Source organism: Myxocyprinus asiaticus, chromosome 14 (assembly GCF_019703515.2).
Source record: "Myxocyprinus asiaticus isolate MX2 ecotype Aquarium Trade chromosome 14, UBuf_Myxa_2, whole genome shotgun sequence".
NCBI classification, from domain to species: domain Eukaryota; kingdom Metazoa; phylum Chordata; class Actinopteri; order Cypriniformes; family Catostomidae; genus Myxocyprinus; species Myxocyprinus asiaticus.
In genome coordinates, this window is record NC_059357.1 from 8,708,806 (window position 1) to 8,734,165 (window position 25,360).

General features: G+C 37.7%; 1 protein-coding gene across 3 annotated transcripts in view; it reads right to left on the reverse strand.

The window, feature by feature from the left end:
- LOC127451392 (myocardin-related transcription factor A-like) overlaps window positions 1-25,360 on the reverse strand; it is a 68,153-nt gene that overhangs the window by 11,032 nt on the left and 31,761 nt on the right. For all 3 annotated transcript variants that reach the window (XM_051716076.1, XM_051716074.1, XM_051716075.1), the window contains 9 exons: window positions 21,890-21,955; window positions 8,005-8,060; window positions 7,816-7,891; window positions 6,861-7,022; window positions 4,532-4,692; window positions 2,587-2,697; window positions 2,222-2,472; window positions 1,460-1,628; window positions 896-1,294 (listed from right to left, as the gene is read on the reverse strand). In XM_051716076.1, coding sequence (XP_051572036.1) covers window positions 896-1,294; window positions 1,460-1,628; window positions 2,222-2,472; window positions 2,587-2,697; window positions 4,532-4,692; window positions 6,861-7,022; window positions 7,816-7,891; window positions 8,005-8,060; window positions 21,890-21,955 — 1,451 coding nt within the window. The remainder of the gene's footprint in view (window positions 1-895; window positions 1,295-1,459; window positions 1,629-2,221; window positions 2,473-2,586; window positions 2,698-4,531; window positions 4,693-6,860; window positions 7,023-7,815; window positions 7,892-8,004; window positions 8,061-21,889; window positions 21,956-25,360) is intronic.

Genomic DNA, 25,360 nt, shown 5'->3' on the forward strand with positions numbered 1-25,360 from the left:
GCTTTTTGGAGCTTCAAAGATTTTGTCAACATTCACTTGCACTGTATGGACCTATAGAGCTGAAATATTAAAAATTCTAAAAATCTTCGTTTGTGTTCAGCAGAAGAAAGTAAGTCATACACATCTTGAATGGCATGAGGGTGAGTAAATGAGAGAATTTTCATTTTTGGGTGAACTATCCCTTTAAGCTCGATCGACAGCATTTGTGGCATAATGTTGATTACCACAAAAAATTATTTCGACTTAAAATCTGGGTTACAGTGTGGCACTTCCAATGGAAGTGAATGGGGCCAATCCGTAAATGTTAAAATACTTGTAAATGTTTCAAAATTATAGCCACAAGATGTAAACAGAATGTGTGTTAGCATGATTTTAGTGTGATAAAATGGCTTACTAACTTTTTTGTGTAAAGTCACATCCAAGTATTAAGCTTCACATTTCTGCCTTTAAGCCCTTCAAAAATTAGCCCCATTCACTTCCATTGTAAGTGCCTCACTGTAACCAAATTTTTTATTTTTTTCTAAGAAAAGTAGGGACAAGTCGAAAATTTTTTTTGTGGTAATCAACATTATGCCACAAATGCTGTCGACTGAGCTTAACTTGTATTGAACCCGGAATATTCCTTAACCTAAAAACTGAAGTGTGTAATTTCTGAATATTAAATTGCCTATTATACTGGCATGGCTCCTTAAAGAACAAACAATAGTAATAGTGATTGCCTCAGAAATGTGACATTTCAGTATGTATACCATTTACATTAGCTGATAAGGACATCTGTAATATCACTTTTTACACTTTTACATGCATTAATGGATCAGTAATTTATTAGCAATCCATTTCAATCTATCTAATGTCTTGCATTAAGAAAATAAAGAAGAAAAAGAGAATAATTTACCATTTCCCCAAAAGCTTCCCCATTACAACTTGTTTCATCTGGGCTCATTCCAGCCAATGAGCGTTCAGAGTGGGTGGGGGAAACCGGAGGGGAGGAGCTAGTGCTGCCAAACTGCATTATATGTGGCGCTGAAGTCTGAGCTCGCGCCCTTTCTACATTGCTAACAAATGGGTAGGTAGGAACCATCATGCTGCTGTCTGTTGAATGGTAAGGGGAAGAGGCTCCTCCCACTACAGGGGCTGAAGGTTGGGCTTTGTTGGTTTTACATGATGTTGGAACATTAGTGATGGCATTTCCACCGTGTTGCTGCTGAAAATTCTTCAACCGTTCAATAAGATCGTTTTTGGTGCCTGAGACGGTTAATCCTCGCAGTTTTAACTCCTGCTTCAGCCCTGCCACCTACAGGACATAAAGAGAATTACAGGATGTTAAATCAGTTCCCTTATAACATTTGCCCAATTATTGAAAAGCCATCCAGTAACTAGTATTGAAAGCAGAATAACAACTATACAAGTATTCTGATATAAACACAAGTTGATTACTGATAGCAGGAGGTGTTGGTACCTTTAATTCTTCCAGGTTGAAAGGCAAAGGCCCTATATTAATCCCGCCTCCATTTGCAGTAGTCTGGTGATTCTGGCTAGTTGAATTAGTAGAAGCTGATTGAGGGGGCGGAGCATTGCTGGACTGTGAAGGGCCATTGGCTGTAGCAGGCTGTTGATCAGCTGGAGGCCTAAATACATAAACATAACACAAATCCATTATATTGTTGAAGACAAAAATAACACATTTTTTAAAATAAAAATAAAACAGTTTGTAAATACATCTAGTTAATTAACCCTTTAAGCTCTGAGGGTGTTTTTAAAGATTTCCTGTTTCAATGGCATACCCAAATTGAAAGGCTTTTAACCTGGGGGGGGGGGGACACAAACAAGAAGGGTCACGTGTTTGGTATAATTTTAAGGATAACTTTTCAAATTTTTTATGATATATTCTGAAACTCTCAGCCTAAGAAACTGCCGAAATATCACAAAATAACACATTTGTCTGCAAATTTCAAAGCATTCAGTTTTGGTCATAATGCATTGTAAGCTTCTAAGCTTTAAAACGATACATATTTTGTGTTGGTCAAGACAGTAGTTATTAATATTTTCATAATAATGCTGGTGGGCACATCTGAGCTTAAAGGGTTAAAAGTGCAGCAAACTAAATTCCGGGACATTTCAGTCTCTGTTGGAAAGCTTAAAATTTTTTATTACATATGTGTGACAGAATAGTGCCATTCTTTGGGTAAGCACATTTACTGTACAAAGAGGTGTGTCTTACTTGGGTGGGGCGGGAAGGATGGTGTGGTAGTTGTAGTTTTGCTGTTGTTGGTTGATGATCTGTAGTTGGAGGAAGAGTTGCTGCTGATAGAGGAGTTTGGCGTAGGAGGAGTCAAGCAGGGCTGGAGGTTCACGCTCGGCTTTCTGATCCGGAGGAACATACTGGTGATACTTCAGCTTCTTTACCTTTGGTTTATTGTCTCGCACCTTCTTAGAACGCTGACCAGGGCGCTCACTAGTCCCTTTACCACCCTGAAAGAGACAGATGATGAGTGTCAGCATGATGATAACATGTTAATTCTACAAACCACCATCCCAAGTCAAGGGACAATAACCACACACACACAGATGAGGAAAATCTGTCACCTTTTGCAATGCAGTTGCTTGCTTTTGGCCTGTTGTCCCATTGGCTAGTTTCAGTTGAGGGGCAGGGCTAGCTGTGTTTGGCAGTGGTTTGGAAGGAGGAGGGGGCGGAACCTAAAAGAGAAATTCAAGAAGTACATAAACTTAAGGAACTCTTTGTGACTACATTCCGAGAAAGTGAGCATGTATGTGTAAATGTGACTAAAGGAACAAAACACAAATGTGTGCAGATGATAAAGTACAATTACATATTGCTTGTGTGTTTGCATAAATGTGTGCAAAGGTGTTCGTGACTGGAAGTTTAATGAGACGAATGGAGACGCTGTGTGCTGTGGATAATTCACATCTCTAGAGTGCTGAGTGAGCATGAAGAACTACGCATAGACATCAACGTGTGTGTGTCGTACTCTGAAGAAAGATTATAACTTTATTATCCATAGGGTGGATTTACTTAAAGTGTAGTCTGCATGTATTTATTACAATATGTCTGGTTGTATACTAATTTGCATACTTACACTATAAAATATAAGTATACATCGATGATCCAAAATATTATGACCAATCAGGTGACGCGAATAATGTTGATCATCTCCTAACAAGGCCACATGTCAAGGTCTGGGTAGATTAGATGCTAAACGAACAATTAGTTCTAGTAGTCAACATGTTGAATGCAGGAGAAATGGGCAGGAGAAAAGACCTGAGCGACTTTGACAAGGGCCAAATTGTTATGGCCAGACAACTGGGTCAGAGCATCTCTGAAACGGCAAGGCTTGTGGGGCGCTCCCGGTCAGCAGTGGTGATTACCTACTTGAGGAGGTACAAACCACAAACCGGCAACAGGGTGTTGGGTGCCCAAGGCTCATCGATGCACGAGGGCAACGAAGGCTATCCTGTCTGGTCCGAACTGACAGAAGGTCTACTGTGGTACAGAACATCACAGAAAATTTGAATGATGGTAATGGGAGGAACCCCACTGCACCCTGCTGCATATGGGACCTAGCCGCAGACCATTCAGAAAGCCCATGATGACCCGTCCACCGTCGAAAGCACCTACAATGGGCACGCGAGCATCGGAACTGGACCTTGGAGCAGTGGAAGAAGGTCACCTGGTCTGATGAGTCCCGCTTTCTTTTACATCACGTGGATGGCAAGCAGGATGCACTGTTGGAAGATGACAAGCCGGTGGAGGGAGTGTGATGTTCTGGGCAATGTTCTGCTGGGAAACCCTGGGTCTGGGTCCATTCATGTGGATGTCAATTTGAAATGTGCCACCTACCTAAACATCATTGCAGACCAGGTACACCCCCTCATGGCAATGGTATACCTTGATGGCAGTGGCCTCTTTCAGCCAGATAATGCACCCTGCCACACTGCACACATTGTTCGGGAATGGTTTGAGGAATATTATGAAGAGTTCAAGGTGTTACCCTGGCCTCCAAATTCCCCAGATCTCAATCCAATTGAGCATCTGTGGCATGTGCTGGACCAACAAGTCCGATCCACGGCATCTCCACCTCGCAACTTACAGGACTTGAAGGATCTGCTGCTAATATCTTGGTGCCAGATACTACAGGACACCTTCTTGGGTCTTGCAGAGTCCATGCCTTGGCGGGTTGGTGCTGTTTTGGCAGCACGCGAAGGACCAACAGCATATTAGACAGGTGGTCATAATGTTTTGGCTCATCAGTGTATACTTCACTAGTGACTGGAAAGTACATATTTTTGAGTGTATATAAACACAGTGCGCCAGCATTGGGAAAACCTACAGCATTTGTGGCATAATGAAGTTTACAGAAAATACATTAGCATTGTCTCTTATTTATTTATTTTTTTAATCTTGGTTACAGTAAGGCACTTATAATGGCAGTAAACGAGGCCAGACAATAAATGTTAAAATACACCGTTTGTTTGGCCAGAAGTATAGTACAGGGGTTGAGAGTGAGTGCACCTGTTTGGGTGTGCTTTTATTGGCCAGTGTCTCAGGTGGAGAAGGTAAGTGGGCAGGGCCGAGAGGAGAATCCTGACAAAGTATCTGATCCGGAGAGAATCTGTCACTGCTTTCCTCATCAAACGAAGAGTTCTCTGCAACTACCTTTGGAAACTCTGTTTCTGATAGAAAGAGAACAGAGGAAGAGTGAAATAAAAAAATAGATAGTTAAAAAAAAAAGGATTGTTAGATTTACTCAATTCAAAATCAAAATACTCTCATTTCTAGGTATGGCTTGGGCCCCTCCTTCACTGTAAGTTTATGGGATTTATACACCTATTTATTAAAAATCATAAGTCTGATTGCTTAGAAAATAATAGCACACCTCTCCTGAACAAGCCACATGATTCAAGGTATCATTTATGTCCATAGCATACTGTAAATGCATGGCAAAATTTCATATGTATGGTGAGAGTATTTGATCAAATCTCTAACGCCAAGTATGAGCAATAAAAATAGTGATGCTTTCCTTAGCAAACAACATTAGCAAGTTATTTCAAACAAGAAAAAGTAAGGCATTTTAACAACATGATAAAAAAAAAACCCTCTTACGCATATTTCACTTTCTCTGCTGTAATATTGCCCCAGAGTAAATAATAAAACCTTTAAACCTTGCTGTATGATATTTTAATTTAATCCGAGCGTGATTTGAGAGTATGTTATTATGCTGATAATCAGTAAGTCCCTAATTATGTTATTTACAGATTAAAACATTTTAAATTGCATTTCAAACATGATCCGAGCATTCCTTCACAGTGCAGTATTGTACGACACTGCATGAACTTCACAGTTAATCGACTCAGTCCGCCACAGAGCTGCGAATATTAACATGAATGTAAATGCCCCTCTAATTAATTTAACTGTGTTTGATGCGCACCGATCTCATTACCATAACTCTGCATTTAATTACCGCCCTCTGCACCACTGCAGGAACACGGCAGGATGTAAATATGAAGATGAATGTGCACGTACCGCTAACAATGCGATGGAGCGGGCTCTGGTGTGCCTGTTTGTGGCTTTAAAGTGAGAGGAAAAGGGAACCATCCAGGGGAAGTGTTGAGTGTGAGGAATATAAATGCGGATATTTGAGTCTGTGATATGACTGGGAGCATTAGATGACTCTATCGCTAAAGCTAACGTTAAAACGGAGCTTCACTTCAGTCACAACCGTAAGAACGGTAAAAAAAGAAGAGACAGAAGAGGGGTGATAAAGATGGGTAGATAAAGACTGAGGGATTTAGATGGGAATTAGTGGAGATGAGAGAGTATGAAAGAAAGTTTCAAAGTTCAATAAGTGTAGCCACTGTCTTAAAGTTTAGTTAGACTTCTGTTCAAACTTATCTTTAATTCTAGGTATTGTGTACAGTGGCACTCTTAAAGAAAGCCACACTTAAAAAAGTTCACACAAGTGCCCTAGCAGAGTAACAACATGTGTAGTTTATTGCAATAACTATGGACATGTTCCACAAACATTTGACAACCAGAAAATTTCCAAATACTTTTTATCTTAATTTTTAAGAGTATATCTATTGTTTTATCATTTAAAATCCAACAACACCAAGTTTTTGGTAAAACGTTTTGCTTACAAAGTGTGCTTGTGCTATGGTTCTTGAAAAAAAATGCCACATGGTTTGATATTTGTTACATTTTCAAATGTGGTTTAAGGGATTGTTCACCCAAAAATGAAAATTCTCTCATCCTTTACTATCCTCATGCCATCCCAGATGTGTGACTTTTTTTCTTCTGCAGAACACAAACAAAGATTTTTAGAAGAATATTTCAGCTCTGTTGGTCCTTACAATGCAAGTGAATAGTCCTTTTTTACTGTAAATCTCCACTTTCACTTTCAAAATGGTCAAAGAATTTGAAAGTAAAAGTGGAGATTGATAGTGAAAAAGGACTTAAATATTGATCTGTTTCTCACCCACACCTATCATAACGCTTCCAAAGATGTGGATTTAAACACTGGAGTCATACGGATTACTTTTATGCTGCCTTCATTTGATTTTTGGAGCTTCAAAGTTCTGGCCACCATTCACATTGAATGGACCAACAGAGCTGACATATTCTTCTAAAAATCTTCATTTGTGTTCTGCAAAAAAAATATAAATAAATCATACAAATCTGGGATGGCATGAGGGTGAGTAAATGATGAGAGAATTTTCATTTTTGGGTGAACTATCCCTTTAAGAGTGGCTTTTAATGTACTTTTACAGCAAGTGTGGCTTAAGTGTCCAAATACGTTTTGGGGCCACTGTACACAGTTCTGTATATGGCTTGAATTCAGTACCTATGATGGCTTGTTTGAGGCTGCTGTGTACTGGGAGAATGTTCTTGTGAATGAGCTCCATCGGGCCGGGCCGCTGGGAGATTTTATCATTCAGATCGTCTGCCAGACGTGCTCGTTTCAGCAGAAGCTGCTTGGCCTGAAGGGAGGGCTCCGCTGACGTCTCTGTATACAAAAATTACATATTAAAACACATACATAAATAATCTGGCATCATGTGAACACATTTGTAATTATTTTACTTAAGTAACTTTTTTCCACTTTTATCGCTAAAGATAATAGATATATTGGCGTTGTTTCATCTTCTGGCAATTTCATGTGATTTGTACTAAAACAAACAGATTTCAAGTATTTTCTTTTTGTCATATAAAGGTCACAATAAAACTGACTTGGAAACGTTTTATGAGGCATTCATTATTTATTTTTGATACTTTTAAAATGCCTTTCATGTATAGATTTTATTGTTTTAGCCTTGTCTAAGACACAGACGTTCAATATTAAACTATGAAAATCCATTATAAATACAGAAATTCTTACGTTTAAAACTATGAAAATCTAAACAAAGAGTGAAATAAACATAAAACATTTCATTGAAACAAATTTTTAAATTGCGAGTTTTGTGCCATCATTTCCACCACACCAAATGCTTTTTCAAACGTTAGCGTACTTGTTAACCAAGTTGACAAAAGTGTCTGTGAAGAGCATTCTTGAGATGAAATATGAGATGTTTGTCTCAACAAAAATGACATAAATCTCCTGTGATGCATGTACATGGACTGTTGGACATAGACAAAGTTAGTAGACAAATTAAATAAACTAGTGTGAAAAAATGCTTTAACAAGACTTTCTAGAAGTCTACATTGCTAAAAGTGCCAGAAGTTGAAGAAACACCCATGTATGCCTTTATTAGTCTCTGGACCCTCTATGACAGATGTGTGTTACTGTGTGAAAGACACACCTTCTAGAATGTGCATTCTGACCAGCTCAGATCTCTCTGGACGACTGCGGATCTTTCTCTTCAGGTAGTCCTCAGTCTGAAACACAGAGAAAGTAAAAGAGAGAGAGAGTGAGTTTTTGGTTTGTTTGTTTGTTTCATCCATCAAGAAATGAGCCCCAAAAATACAATTTGTAGTGGAGAACGTCTCACCCTGGCTCGCTCTAAACTGCGTCTCTGCTCGTGAAAGGAAGCAGAACTTTTCAGTGCTGGAGGACAAAAAGAGAGATACAAAAGAAATTAATTTTAAAATACAAAAAATTCTGTTACAGAAACAGCTGTAAGGATAGGAAATATTTGTTGGTAAATGAAAGAAATCCTAAATAGCTAACTTGTTATTTGTGTAGTGCAGATAACAGGAAACATTAACACTTCACTGTGATGCAAATACTTCTCATAGCTTTTTTTTGATTAAGTACAAATTTTATTTTTGTATAGCAGAGCAACAACTCATTCTTTGGAAACAGGACAAGGAAGAAAGAAAGTGCAAAAAATAAAATAAGAAAATAAATAAAGAATGAGACAAAAAGAGACTTGTTAAAGGCATTTGATAGGAACTTCCAAGCAATATATTCTCCATTACAAAGCACCTCTTCACAGCAGGCATACTTTCGCAGATATATAAATACACACACACACACACTCACACACACACATACACAAACACAATCTAAAAATAATATCGGGCAAGACACATCTGAAAGAGAGTTTAATCCAGCAGGTTCACAGTCTGAGGAGTCTGGCGTGTGTTTATGCGTGTTTGCCCCATATTTAATTCTCTCTTGAAACACTACTTCTCTCTTCATGGTTAACATATTTGCTAGTACACTGTGTCTCCAGAGGGTGAAAGAAAAGGCATGCTGGTGATATAAAGATGTAGATTTTTTACATTTATTGAAGAAAATGTTTGTGGTGCTTAACTGTGCACAAGTCACAATGTTAGGGTGTTACAGGTGGTTGCCAGGGTGTTGCTATGGCATTGCTAGGTGGTTGCTTTTCGATCCAGGTCAAAAGAACCCACCCCCAAGTCTCTATGCTATTCTGGTCGCTAGATAAGGTACAGATCCCTCCTTCAATGCAAGTCTATGGGAAAAAACAAACTTCAGTCTGATTAGAAAAGTAATGGCACACCACTCCTCAACAAGGCACGTAATTTGAGGTATTATTCATGCCTGTAAATGGTGCAGGAAGAGTTATGTGTCCAAAAGTTAAATGCATGTGGTTTATTTAAAAAAAAAAAAGCCTTGGCAAACACTATTAATAATTGCCGATATGCTTGATATGCAAATAAGCTCTCAAATTTGCTTAAAAGTTTATTCACTAGGATGAGGTGGATTTTCTAATGTTTTGCATAATTCAAAATGCACATTAAGGTGATGGAAATAATTTATACGAATAAACTTTACAATTCAATTTGATGGAATTTTGTTAAGAAATTGAAATGCCTGAAAAATAGGCTGAAATACTAATTTATTTATTATTTTGAGTATGGTGACAATATTGGTATTAGCCATAATTTGCTTTTTTTTTTTTTATTACTGTGACGATAATTGCGATAACTAGGTCTAACTACTCTGACACTGGAAGCAAATAATATTAGATCTGTTAACCCCCCCCACCAATTCAAACAGTATACACTGAGGGGCAAATTCATTAAACAATTGGGCAACTTTTGCATGTTGTACTGCGTCTTATTCACCAACCACCCACAATCTTGCAAAATTACCGCCTGAGGAAAGCAGGTGGTAAACTGAATTTGATTCAAAATAACAACTCAGCCCATAAGATTAGAATTGGCGTGCACATTTCGTTCACTACAGATTTTGCCATTGCCTGATCTGCATAATTACTTCAGACTTAAGTGCACACACCTGACGACCCGCCGGCCAGATTTCAAGCAGGTTTGAAATCTGTTGTAGCGTCTGCGACTCGCCTTGTGCACATTACACGACCGTTGACATAGATAAATGGTTCCCTACTACAGGGTACATTATAATGGTAAGAAGTTTTCAAAACCATATTGATTTATAAATCATATAGCCATAAAGCCTAGAAAAAGCAAGAGAGAAAAATGGTTGGACATATGGATGGATGGGTCATAGTGCACACAGCAGTGAATGGCTCTTTTCACATCATTGAACACACACACAGCCAAAAATGCCCTGAAACCATGACACATGCAGCCATCTGCCTAAAGAGGGAGAAGTGTATGTATTTGAGAGAGAGAGAGAGAGAGAGAGAGAGAGAGAGAGAGAGAGAGAGAGAGAGAGAACTGGAATATGGTTTGGGTGAAAAACCACTTCATGTGTGTGAACGGTCTCATCATCATTTTCAGCTCTAACTCCCCCTCAAAAATGACGTCAAACAGCAGCCATCTTCATATTGAAGGTGACTTATATAATCGGGGTAAAAAAAAATCAAGAGTACAAATCCAATCGGTGCTCTGTACCCCCTTTCAACTGCAGATGTAAAAATTTGGAGTCTTTGTGCTGTATCCAAGACATTTCATGTTGTCAAAAGTAGAGTCCTCCCAACTATGTTCATTTCTACAGAGAAATAGTATATATATATGAACAATTTCAGTCAGGATTTAGGCCCATCACAGTACAGAGACTGCACTTATCAGAGTTACAAATTACTTGCTCTTGTCATCTGATCGTGGCTGCATTTCAATTCTAGTGTTTTTAGATCTTAGTGCTGTATTCGATACGATAGATCATGACATTATCTTGAATAGGCTAGAGCATTATGTTGGCATTTGTGGACTTGCATTAGCATGGTTTAGGTCCTATTTATCAGATCGCTACCACTTTGTCTATGTAAATGAGGAATTGTCAAACCAAACAAAAGTATGGAGTGCCACAGGGATCAGTTTTAGGACCTCTGCTTCACCCGGGAGATATTATCAGGAATCGTGGAATAAGTTTCCACAGTTATGCCGACGGTACCCAAATTTATATTTCTTCAAAACCTGACGAAATTTCACAATTCTCCAAATGAGCAGAGTGTATCAATGAAATCAAAGATTGGATGGCCAGAAATTTCCTTCTACTCAATTCCAACAAAACAGAGGTACTAATTATTGGACCAAAAACCTCTAAAAACAAGGCGCTAAAATATAATTTGACTCTCGATGGATGTACTGTTACATCGTCTTCAACAGTGAAGAACTTAGGTGTTATATTTGATACCAATCTGTCCTTCGAAAATCAAATTACAAATGTTCATAGAACAGCATTCTTCCACCTAAGAAATATTGCTAAATTACGACACATGCTCTCTGTTGCTGATGCCGAAAATCTAATTCATGTGTTCATGACCTCAAGACTAGATTATTTTAAAGCATTACTGGGAGGATGTCCAGCAAGATCAATAAATAAACTTCAACTGATTCAAAATGCAGCAGCCAGAGTGCTGACTAGAACCAAGAAATATGATCATATTAGCCCCATTTTATCGTCATTACATTGGCTACCTGTTAAATTTCGTGTGTTAAAATTCTGTTAACTACGTACAAAGTTTTGAATGGTCTAGCTCCATAGTACTTAAGTGACCTTCTACCATGCTATATTCCATCACGTTCATTACGATCGCAAAACTCTGGCCTGTTAATATTTCCTAGAATATCAAAATACACAAAAGGAGGTAGATCCTTTTCATATTTGGCTCCTAAACTATGGAATAGTCTCCTTAACACTGTTCGAGATGCAGACACACTTACTTAGTTTAAGTCTAGACTAAAGACTCATCTATTTAGCCAGACATACACCTAATTTGTCCTTCAGCTCACAATTAAGCTGCTTTAGTTAGGTCTGCTGGAACCAGAAACCAGAAACAATGATCATGATCTATAACTCTGCAATAAATTGAATGGCACCTATGCTAATATTGTTCTATTTGTTTCCCTGTCTCAACCTCGGGACTCCTATCCTGAGGTCACCAGAACTGGCTGGACCCAGCTCCATTCCTGCTTCGTGTTGGACTCCACGGCTGTGTGTCTCTGAGTGATGATGACTAAATGCAGCCGGTGCCAGCCAAACAACACTTCAGTCTACAACGATGGACTTCAGAGGATGAACTGATGCCAACTCCAACCATACGACATGGGATACTTCATATGCCATTGCCTGAACCTTGGACTTAGGATAGACCTCACCAAAATTACCGGCCGGTTGAACTGCGATGCACCTCACCGATCTCTGCCTGCATCACCTTGGTCTAATGATGGACTACACTCTTATAATGGAATACATAGACTATCAATTAATTGACAAAAAAAAAAAAAAAAAACCCTTCATCAGCCAACTAACAAGGACAACTGCATCTATGTGAACTTCTGCAGTTAATCCAGGATGGACTTCAAAGTCATTAGTCATTAATCTTACAGTTCTTACAAAATCTTTGTTTAAACACTGACCCTTAACACTTACTTAGTTTAATAATTTTAAACCATGACTTGCCTATACATTATTAAGTAATATTGGTATTATATTCATGCTGTTAGCCAGAGGGGAACTGGCCCCCACAGTGAGCCTGGTTTCTCCCAAGGTTATTTTTCTCCATTAACCAACATCTTATGGAGTTATGTGTTCCTTGCCACAGTCGCCTTCGGCTTGCTCACTTGGTTTCTAAATACAATTACTATTTAATTACTTATTTTTAAACACAATTCACAATTGTATTTTATCAAATTACATAATGATGACTCTAAGACTTTATAGATATTTCAATTTCATTTTCTGTTAATGCATAATTTTCTGTAAAGCTGCTTTGAAATAATGTGTGTTGTGAAAGGCGCTATACAAATAAAAGTTATGTTTATGTAATAATCAGTACTTGAACAGAAAAGTCCCCATAACCACATCCCTGTCTAAACTCAAGGCACAATCAAAGTCTCAAATCTTTGAAGATCTTTTCAGGTTTCCATTCTGAACGGCATCCTGGATGTATGATTCAAGAGCCGTGTTAGAGCTCTTTGTTTCTAAATGGAACGTGTTTGCTTTTTCAATTTGAATTTGCTGATGTGTGTAATTTTTTACGATGATTTACAACAGTGGTTCCCAAGCTGGTGTCCACGCCCCGAAACCACATTTGCTTTAATGCAGTCAAAGATCTAAAAATTTACTATGCCAGTAAGACAGCATGTCATCGTCCTCGTCAAACTCAACATGATATAAGCAAAATCTCAACATAAACATTAAAAAAAACTGTCCAAACACCTTAACACCATGGCAAAACTTCATTAAATGTTGGTCTACCAACCAGATTATCTTTCCACAACTTTATGAGGATGAAGTGCTCCAAGTCCTTGTAATTTTAATTTTTCTTGGATCTTAAAAATGCATTGAATTTCTGGAACTTCATAACCATGCACTGCAAAACAGCAAAACCTCTTAAAACTGCATACCTTGTTGACATATTACGCCTTATAATGGACCATCAAGCAGCTGCAGGGCTCTGTTATATTATATTATATCATATTATATTTCAATCATCATATTTTTTTAATCAGTTGTTATGCTTTCGCATTTCTCACTAGGGGTGTAAAAAATATTGTATCATATTGTATTGTATGATACGACGCTCTCGATTCAATATAAATACATAAGTGTGATTAAAACCAAGCAATGCAACATTGAGAGCTGTGAAACAGTCTCCTCCCCGGAGAAGCGGCGCTGAGTGCTCACAGGAAAACAGAGCAACTAGTCTACATAGGCAAGTTGACAGCTCAAAGTCCGATGGCAAACGGCAAGTAGATTGTAGCGTTACAGTTTGTCGAATTTGCCAAACAATGCTGTCTTGTCCTGGTGCTACAGTACATCAAAAATGTAGTTTTATTTACGCCAACATCTTGCGAGGCAGAAACTATCAAAAAACAGCTTATAAAAAAAGAAAAAAAAAAGAAAAAAGAAAAACGATAATGTAAGAAACCCGTGATTACATGAATCACGCTTTTGAAATCAAAATGTAAACAAGTATGAGCACATAAACTTGGATAAGCCAGTAAGACTGCTAAAGTTTGCATGCAAAGTGAAACCGGGGAAAGAGGGCAACAAAATTACGTGTGCCGATAGTTTTTTTGCTCAAATCGCTAAATCATACTGGATTATGTACATATAACGTAAAGCCACAGGTCAGGTTCCTTCTTAAGGTTTTTTTTTTCGCCACTAACTATTGAAAGGAGTTTTTTTTTTATTTGCCATGGTCACCTTTAGCTTGCTTACTGGGGACTTTAAGACTTTAAGTCATGATTTTCTAAAAAGCTGCTTTGAAACTATGTGATTTGTGAAAAGTGCTATTCAAATTAAAATTACTTTAATGTAGACAAACTAATTTTTCTCAAGAAAAACATGAAAATTGTGAGTTTTTCTAATATCAATCTGCTGATAAATGCAGTGTTGATGTTTAAGTTACTTTATTATAGAGCTCTGCGCTTTATGTTGCCAATGTCAGACCCTGTTGTGTCACGTAAGATTTAAAATACATTTATGTTGAATCCTAGAATAAGGTTAAGTGGAAATATATTGTGGGCGACATTTTTTTATTTTTATAAACGTATTGTATCATCAAGCTTCTGTATCGAATCGTGAAATCATAACATGCCTATTTCTCACAGCCTTTGATGATAGTGGTCTCTTATGCACGCTTATGTGTGCACAGCACCGGGGGAGAGGGAGAGAAAGAGAAGACCTATAAGCCATGCTTCCCTTAGTTAGTAGCTGGGTTTCCAACCATTTTTATGAAAATGTTGAAATTGTGCATATGAAAACCTGAATGGAAACACCTGATATGCAAAAAAAAAAAAAACCTCTTAAAATGCTCTTAAAAGTTTATGCACTAGGCTGAGGACGATTTTCTTTTGCATTATTCAAAATGCGCATTAAGTTTATTCAAATAAACGATTACGGGCTCTATTTTCATCTATTTCCATGTGCACTTGCAAACTGCATTCTGCTTATTTTATGGCGGTTTTGGAGCAGTGGATTCTTCCTTGCTGAGCAGCCTTTCAGGTTATGTCGATATAAGACTCGTTTTACTGTGGATATAGATACTTGTCTACCTGTTTCCTCAAGTATCTTCACAAGGTCCTTTGCTGTTGTTCTGGGATTGATTTGCACTTTTCGCCCCAAAGTACATTCATCTCTAGGAGACAGAATGCATCTCCTTCCTGAGCAGTATGATGGCCGCGTGGTCTCATGGTGTTTATACTTGCGCACTATTGTTTGTACAGATGAACGTGGTACCTTCAGGCATTTGGAAATTGCTCTCAAGGATGAACCAGACTTGTGGAGGTCCACAGTTTTTTTTTTTCCTGAGGTCTTGGCTAATTTCTTTAGATTTTCCCATGATGTCAAGCAAGAGGCACTGATTTTGAAGGTAGGCCTTAAAATACATCCACAGGTACACCTCCGATTCAGTACACATATTATCAGAAGCTAATTGGCTAATTGACTAAAGGCTTGACATCATTTTCTGGAATTTTCCAAGCTGCTCAGTTAACTTAGTGAATGTAAACTTCTGGCCCACTGGAATTAAAAGTGAAACAATCTGTCTGTAAACAATTGTTGGAAAAATTATTTGTGTCATGCACAAAGTAGATGTCCTAAACGACTTGCCAATCTATAGTTTGCTAATATTAATTCTGTGGAGTGGTTCAAAATGAGTTTTAATGACTTCAGTGTAAGTGCATGTAAACTTCTGACTTCAACTGTGTGTGTACATATATATATATATATATATATATATATATATATATATATATATATATATATGTGTACACACACACACACACACACACACACACTACTGTTCAAAAGTTTAGGGTCACTTACTCATTCTTTATTTTTTTTCACATTTTAGAATAATAGTAAAGTCATCACAACTATGGAATAATAGAAATGGAAATATGGGAATTATGTTGTGACAAAAAAAATTCCAAAATATATAAAAACTGTGTTATATTTTAGCATCTTTAAAGTGGCCACCCTTTGCCTAGATTTTGCAGAAATTTACTCTTGGCATTTTCTCAACCAACTTCTTGAGGTATCACCCTGGCATGCTTTTTAAACAGTATTGAAGGAGTTCCCATCTATATGCTGGGCACTTATTGGCTGCTTTTCTTAATTATTCGGTCCAAGTCATCAATTTCAAAAACTTTTTTTTTTAAATAAAATTTTAGTTTTGTAATTAAATAAATTAATATGTTGGCACAATGATTTTTTGTCTACAAAACTAATTTCAAACATTTAAGCATACGCCTTCATTTCAAAAGATTTTTAAGATCATGAGAAACATTTCAGTTAAGTGTTTCAAAACTTTTGAACGGTAGTGTGTGTGTGTGTGTGTGTATATGTATATATATATATATATATATATATATATATATATATATATATATATATATATATACACACACACACACACACACATTACGGAAATAATAAATATAGTATATATATATATATATATATATATATATATATATATATATATATATATAAAAAGTTCATCCCGGGGGGGGGTTGCAGACTCTCTTTTATGTAAGAGGAGAGGGCTTCACTGCTTTACAGTGACCAACAAGACTGACATACACAAAACAGAATTCACACTCAAGTAGGAGCATTCAGGGAAGATACACAATGTGTGTGTATGCATGTGAGACTGAGTAAGAGAGAGAAAGAAAGTGCATTCAAGTTGACAGGAAGTGTGTGTCAACATACACAGGAAGTGAAAGGAAGAAGACAGTGAAAGTGGGACTCATGAATATAAAAAGCAGATATTTGTAGTCACACTCTGAATCTCGGGGTGTGTTTGTATTGCAGATTTGCTGGTGGCTTATCTTTCCCTTTGGTTCCATTTTTAGAAGCAGACAGTTATTGGCCGAGTGCTGTAAAGATCCCCTCAGGTTGCTATCTGCTGTCATACTGTTTATTTGTATCCTGGACAGTCCCTTTCAACTTCATTCTCTCTTCAGTGTTTCTAGTTAGATCTCCATATAACCAAATGGCTTTTGGAAACCAAATGGATAGCAACTGGCTTTCATGAAAATAGCATAAGCCGGACCTTTGCCTAACCGATATAATGGGAAACATGACATATATTTCAATACACCACTTATCACCTGGTCTCTGGTTCATCTATGTCTGTATATGTATGTGTGTGTGTGTGTGTGTGTGTGTACATATATATGTGTTTTACCCACCCAAATGAAGTGCATGGCCAGCCATGCATTCACTTTGAGTAAGAGTAAAAACTCTATTTGGCCTTTGCACAAAATATCTTTATCTTAGACTAGTGCGTTTTAGCACGGAAGCATGTATTCTGCAAGTCTGTAAAATAGCAATTATTGCTTTTAGATTATTAAATGGTAATTCTTGAATTTTAAAGATAGTGTGTGTAATTTCTATGCCACTAATGGCACCAAACGAAATTGCAAAAATAACAATCTTTCCATAAACACTTCCCTTGTTTGCCATTGGTTGGAAAAACAGGTAGTTCTGCCCCAAACTTGCAGCATAGGCAGAGAGCTGCCTCCAAGTTTTCTGATTGGCTAACACATAGGCATGTTTTTGTTGTTTATAGAGACAGGTGTAATTTCTCAGAATGTCCATTTCTATTTCTTTTCAGTGAGAAAGTCAGGCAGTAGTGATATTTTATGTGTGGTAATCAAAATAAATGAACCGCTAACAGTAACTTCTATTTCCATTATAACCAATACCCCAAATTATGGAAGTTATAGAGTTAACTAGCAAGGAAACCAGCAATTGCTTCCTTGCTTTCCTATAAAATCAATATAATGGTCATTCCATAAAGTTCTAGAAAATCAATCAAGGATATATTTGTGTTCATTTGTGCCAGTGTGCCAAAGCCAGATGCTAATATCAGCAGACACCAGGTACAAATTGGATCAGAGATGCTTGGAGATATTATGGGAGCAGTCTGAAGCATTACATAAACTTACTAAAGAGAACTGTCACTAAGTTTAAACTCTTTGCTTCTACTTTTCTCTAAGTTTCTGAGATGAATTCTAAATGCTTGGTAAGTATTTGGTGGTTCAACTACTGTATTGCCATGCTTCCTCAAAGGCCCAGTTACATTATAAAAGGCCAAGTTGCACAATCAATCAATGTAAAAAATATAAAAAATAAAAAAACGGAAAAATAAATTCATTGGCTCACCCACCAATTAAAATTCTGGCATCATTTTCGTACCCAAACGTGTATTCTACATGGATTAATAAAGAAGATGTTAAGCGGAATGTTAGCCTCAGCCACCATTCGGTTTAACATTTGTGAGTAAGTGCTAAACTCCTTTGAAATTTTGGCCTCAAACACAGCTCGTCCAAACACATGTGTGGGTGAGAGCTCGGATTGCTGCTTTAAATCAAATGAACCAACAGTTAAGCTCAAAACATTTTTGTTTTGATATGAATGGGCTAATCTTTGACGCAGCTCAGTGAAAACTCACTTACAAAGCAAAGGAAGTGAGTAGGACTCTTTCTTAGGCTTACCAAACCAAATCAGCATACTAGGCAGGATGAGAGAGACTAGCTAAATGTGCTAACATTAACCACAAGACAGATTCACATGAGGATGAAGACAAATACACTATATTGCCAAATGTATTCGCTCATCTGCCTTTAGACGCATATGAACTTAAGTGAACTCCCATTCTTAATCCATAGGGTTTACTATGACGTCGGCCCACCCTTTGCAGCTATAACAGCTTCAAATCTTCTAGGAAGGCTTTCCACAAGGTTTAGGAGTGTGTTTATGGGAATTTTTGACCATTCTTCCAGAAGCGCATTTGTGAGGTCAGACACTGATGTTGGACGAGAAGGCCTGGCTCGCAGTCTTCGCTCTAATTCATCCCAAATGTGCTCTATCGGGTTGAGGTCAGGACTCTGTGCAGGCCAGTCAAGTTCTTCCACACCAAACTCGCTCATCCATGTCTTTATGGACCTTGCTTTGTGCACTGGTGCGCAGTCATGTTGGAACAGGAAGGGGCCATCCCCAAACTGTTCCCACAATGTTGGGAGCATGGAATTGTCCAAAATCTCTTGGTATGCTGAAGCATTCAGAGTTCCTTTCACTGGAACTAAGGGGCCAAGCCCAGCTCCTGAAAAACAACCCCACACCATAATCCCCCTTCCACCAAACTTCACAGTTGGCACAATGCAGTCAGACAAGTACCGTTCTCCTGGCAACCGCCAAATCCAGACTCATCCATCAGATTGCCAGATGGAGAAGCGTGATTCGTCACTCCAGAGAACGCGTCTCCACTGCTCTAGAGTCCAGTGGCGGCGTGCTTTACACCACTGCATCCGACGCTTTGCATTGCACTTGGTGATGTATGGCTTGGATGCAGCTGCTCGGCCATGGAAACTCATTCCATGAAGCTCTCTACGCACTGTTCTTGAGCTAATCTGAAGGCCACATGAACTTTGGAGGTCTGTAGTGATTGACTCTGCAGAAAGTTGGCGACCTCTGCACACTATGCGCCTCAGCATCTGCTGACCCCGCTCTGTCATTTTACGTGGCCTACAACTTCGTGGCTGAGTTGCTGTCATTTCCAATCGCTTCCACTTTGTTATAATACCACTGACAGTTGACTGTGGAATATTTAGTAGCGAGGAAATTTCACGACTGGACTTGTTGCACAGGTGGCATCCTATCACAGTACCACGCTGGAATTCACTGAGCTCCTGAGAGCGGCCCATTCTTTCACAAATGTTTGTAGAAGTAGTCTGCATGCCTAGGTGCTTCATTTTATACACCTGTGGCCATGGAAGTGATTGGAACACCTGAATTCAATTATTTGGATGGGTGAGCGAATACTTTTGGCAATATAGTGTATATTTGAGCAAGGGAAGAAAAACTTATTTTCAAAATATCATTAATGGATTTAAGAAACAATCGGGATGTACTACATTTAAAATGCAAAGCATAAATTTGACATAGTAGAACAGAACTTAAGGGATCCACAAATCTGCAGCGGAACTTAAAGGAATGTTCTGTGTTCAATACAAGTTACGTTAAACCGACAGCATTTGTGCCATAATGTTCATTGTCACCTAAAATAGTTTAGACTCATTCCTTGTTTATTTAAAAAAGCTAAATGCACAGTTACAGTAAATAACTTACAATGGAAGTGAATGGGGCCAGTCCATAAACATTAAAATACACATGGTTTCAAAAGTGTAGTCAAAAGATGTAAACGTTATATAACCCCAATTCCAAAAAAGTTGGGACAGTATGAAAAATGACAATAAAAACAAAAATGAGTGATTTGTAAATTATATTCACCCTTTGCTATATTGAAAGCACCACAACTGCACATTATATGATGAATTACAGTACATTAATTAATTAATGTACAGTAATTTCAAATCAGATGATTGCAACATGCTCCAAAAAAGTTGAGACGGGGCAATTTAAGACTAATAACAATTTGACGAGTTGAAATAGGTGGTGATGTGAAACAGGAGATGTTAATCAGGTGAAGCAATTGTGTCATAATACTGTATACTGTATAAAGAGCCTCCAAAAACAGCCTAGTCCTTCAAGAGCAAGGATCGTTCAAGACTTGTCAATTTACCAACCGATGCTTTAGCAAATAATCCAGTATTTGAGAACAATGTTCCCCAAAGACAAATTGGAAGGATTTTGGGCATTTCACCCTCTACAGTGTACAATATAGTTAAAAGATTAGAGGAATCTGGTCAAATCTCAGTGCATAAAGGGCAAGACGAAAACCACTTCTGAATGTGCGTGATCTCTGATCCCTCAGATGTCACGGTCTTAAAAATCATCATTCATCTGTAATTTTAGATTATTAAATGGTAATTCTTGAATTTTAAAGCTAGTGTGTAATTTCTATGCCACTAATGGCACCAAATGAAATTGCAAAAATAACAATCTTTCAAAAAAGGTCTCCCAAACACTTCCCTTGTTTGCCATTGGTTGGAAAAACAGGTAGTCCTGCCCCAACTTGCACCATAGGCAGAGAACTGCCTCCAAGTATTCTGTTGTTTACAGAGACAGGTGTCATTTCTCAGAACGTCTATTTCTTTTCAGTGAGAAAGTCAGGCAGTAGTGATATTTTATGTGTGGTAATCAAAATAAATGAACCGCTAATAGTAAATTCTATTTCCATTATAACCAATACCCCAAATTATGGAAGTTGTATAGTTAACTAGCAAGGAAACCAGCAATTGCTTCCTCGCTTTCCAATAAAATCAATATAATGGTCATTCCATAAAGTTCTAGAAAATCAATCAAGAATATATTTGTGCCAGTGTTTATGGGCCAGCCAGTGTGCCAAAGCCAGATGCTGATATCAGCAGATATCAGATATCACAGATGCTTGGAAATATTATGGGAGCAGTCTGAAGCATTCCATGTTATTAGAAGAAATGGTGATGCAATCATCTGATTTGCAATTACTGTACATTTTCAAAAAAACAATGAAATTCACAGGGTAAAACATCACAGAATGTGTAGTTGTAGAGCTTTCAATATAGCAAAGGGTGACTATAATTTACAAATCACTCATTTTTGTTTTTATTAGCATTTTTCATACTGTCCCAACTTTTTCGGAATTGGGGTTGTACATGCTAACTTGATTTTAATGTGATAAAATAACTTGGTAACCTTATCTGTGGAAAGTTATATCCAATATTACAGCTTTGTTATCATGACAACATACAGTCAGTGAACCCTGTAATATGGTAAATGTTGTAAAATGGTAAATCCCTGATTTTATGACACTTAAATCATGTTAATACATATAATGTTAACATCTTGTGGATATACTTTTGAACCGGTGTGTATTTTATTGTTTATCGACTGGCCCCATTCACTTCCATTGTAAGTGTCTTACAGTCACTGTATTTTTTTTAAATACAAGTTTGTGGTAATCAACATTATGACACCAATGCTGTCGAATGAGTAGAACCTTCAACCACTGTTAGAACTTTACTGCCAAGTAAAGAAAGCTTATTATTAACTTCTACTAGCAGAGTGCGAATGGTTCTTACGTGGCATGATCCCCTGGTTAACCAGCTCTTCTCGAGTCCGCCTCTGCTGAAGTTTGAGTTGGAGCACTAAAAGAAAACAAGCGAGTTAGAGACACAGTTAATTATAATGTAAATAAACATTAAAATGAGGGATGCAGACTGAAGCTTCAAAATACTCCAATTCATTCAATGCGCAAATTCTTTGGACTGCCATTATTGATACTGAAGATTGATTGATTGATTAACCCATAAATATACTATCAATTTAGGTGCAAAAAAGCAGTATCGTCAACAGTGCGCAATTTAAAAGTGCACAAACACAAAAATATACATATACTGTACACAATCAACTCGCAAAATACTTTATATCGTGTAGGTACAGAGCAAAAGATTACATAAAATGCTAGTGCAATAGATGCAATTTCTTTATCAGGCCTTTTGCAATGAAAACACACAAGTTCTGTGTCAAAACAGGTCAATAGACCTGAATAGGAAACAAAATGCATTCTGTGCACAAGGCTTCAAAGTAGTACATTGCTATCGTAGTGCTGCATGATATTCATGTCTTCAGAAGAAAGCACACTATACACCATATAAAGAAAATATACCACGATAAAAGACACATAAGTTAGTAAAATACCCGATCTATCTCCTTCATCCTCCTCTCGTACAAGCTCTTCCTGACAGCCGGCAGAGAGTTTATTAGTTACAGAGAGAGTACAGACTATGTACAACATACTTCCTCTTCCTGTTTCAGCATTCATTTAAAAACAGAAGCAAGAGTTGGAGATATTTCCACAGCTTACCACAGGAAGACACAGTGTCAATTTCATGTTGATTTGCAACTGCCATGAACAGTGTTTGAAAAAAAACTGCGATAAAAATTATAGTTCACCCAAACACGAAACTACTGTCATCGTTTGCTCACCCTCGTGGTGTTCCAAACCTATCAATAATTCCTTACTTTGAACACAAAAAAGACATTAGGCAGTATATTAGTCTCAGTCACCATTCCATTGCATCCTTCATCCATAAAATGAAAGTGAAATGTGACTGAGGCTGTCAGTCCTTAATATTTAGCCAAACATCTCTTTTTGTGTTCCACAGAGGAGACTCATACAGGTTTGGAAAGTAAATCATCAAAAATAAATAAATAAATAAACATTTTTCATCATCTGAACTATGATTGTCCACCAGGAAAGCCTTTTTAAACACCAAGCGGCCGTTTAACACCATTTTAAAGGAATACCGGACTTGATTCTAAACATCTCTGGTTCATTAAATCGTAAAGCATCTCATGGTAGCCGCTCTGTATTTTCTTATCCTATCTCTGCAAGTTACTTCAAGAAAGCAAAACCAAGCTGTACATGTAACATACATGCAACTACACCCCACCACAAAGGCAACAGGCTCCTTTCAGTTAGATTAATAACCTGATATGAGACTAAATCAAGCCTACTCGTGCTGTGGTTTAAGTTGTTGCATCTGACATTTTGACACTTTTTGCTCCCTGGTGTCACCATTAACAATGTGGTAGCATAGACCAGTGGTTCTTAACTGGTTTTACTTTGGGACTCAGATTTAACATTGGACATCAATTGGCGACCCAACATAGTAAAAAACGTATTCTGTATTAAATGTAGCATGGGCAGCATTTTCTTTTATCGTGCATAGTTTTGGTTATGTTTTTCCAAGTATAAGGGCATGTTTAAAGTGACATTTTTGTTGTTGATGTCAACAATAAAAGATACAGAAAAGTTTATCTCTCCCCTTCTAAAAGTTGATGAGTTTTATTTATATGAGCCTATTATATGTATTATCCTGTTAATTTCCCAATATCAAACATCATCCAAACAGAACATACACTCACTAAGATTAGGAACACTATGGTCCTAATAAAGTGCCCGACATGGTCTTCTGCTGTTGTAGCCCATCCGCCTTTGACTTGTTGTGCGTTCAGAGATGCTATTCTGCTCACCACAATTGTACAGAGTGGTTATCTGAGTTACTGTAGCCTTTCTCTCAGCTCGAACCAGTCTGGCCATTCTTTGTTGACCTCTCTCATCAACAAGGCATTTCCGTCTGCAGAACTGCTGCTCACAGGATGTTTTTCTGTTTTCGGCACCATTCTGAGTAAACACTAGAGACTGTTGTGCGTGAAAATCCCAGGAGATCAGCAGTTACAGAACTACTCAAACCAGCCCATCTGGCACCAATAATCATGCCATGGACGAAATCACTGAAATCACATTTTTCCCCATTAAGATGGTCGATGTGAACATTAACTGAAGCTCCTGACCCGTATCTGCATGATTTTATGCACTGCACTGCTGCCACACGATTGGCTGATTAGATAATCGCATGAATAAGTAGGTGTACAGGTATTCCTAATAAAGTGATCAGTGAGTGTATACTGTCTCTGAACAGAATAACAGGTATAAGGTATTTTTCCTATAGTAAAACCATAATAAATTTTTGTAAGAAATATTTTGGGAAACGACAACAGGTGGTAGGAGGGAAGTGTTTAAAAAATTAAAGGGCACTGTATGGTGACACTGTATGGTGTATTTAGAACCTGCATCACTTTATTTTCACTGTTCAGATATCTGATGGTGACAAAGACGGCACTTGCCACAACAGTGTGGATGATGTGGTGTTCTCCTAAAAGATTAACACAAACCTCCTGCAAGGTATCTCCATATCATCTTCTATTAGTATCTCCAGTGACCTCATGCTAGATCACAATTTAGCGTCCCAACAGCTGCTGTGATGACCTAATGCCAAATCACAATTTAGCTGCACAACAGGTGCTGCACTGGCTCCATTCCACATCACAAACAGCATATGAACAGGTGTGAAGGCCCTCTGTTAAAAAATATAAAAGTACGGACAAGTTCAGCCCTCAACAACATCTGCCAAGTCCAAAAACACAGCTTTGAGATTAGTAATAACATGCTTTTGTGATCAGAGTTTGTCACTAACTACGGCACCATTTTCACACCATAAGTATCACTGCCATCAAAATGTTTTCTTGTAATGGTTGCTTATTTTTATTGGTTTATTTTATTGGCTTATTTTGCCATATTTCCTTCAGAAAAGAGGAAGAATTTATGAGGATAGAAAGAGGGGGAATATCATAGGTCGGATTCAAACCTACAGCTCAACATTTCTAGAGTATGTGCATAAACAACTAGGCCACAGCTTCAACAATGATTACAGTCTTGTAAACAATGACTCCCATCACATGTAATGTGCTAAAATTGATTAGGTTCTTTGATTTGTAACAAGGTATAAATGAGTACTGATGAGATTAATATTAAAATAATTTTAGATAGATTCCAAGTCATTTAATATTACTAATTGTAATATTTCTAATTTTAAAATACTAATGTGTTTGAATATGCTAAAGCTTAAAAGGGTCACTTCATCCATTTCATAAATGAAAAAACATCCAGTGAGCGGCAGTTCGGCGGATGGAAACACCTTGTTGAT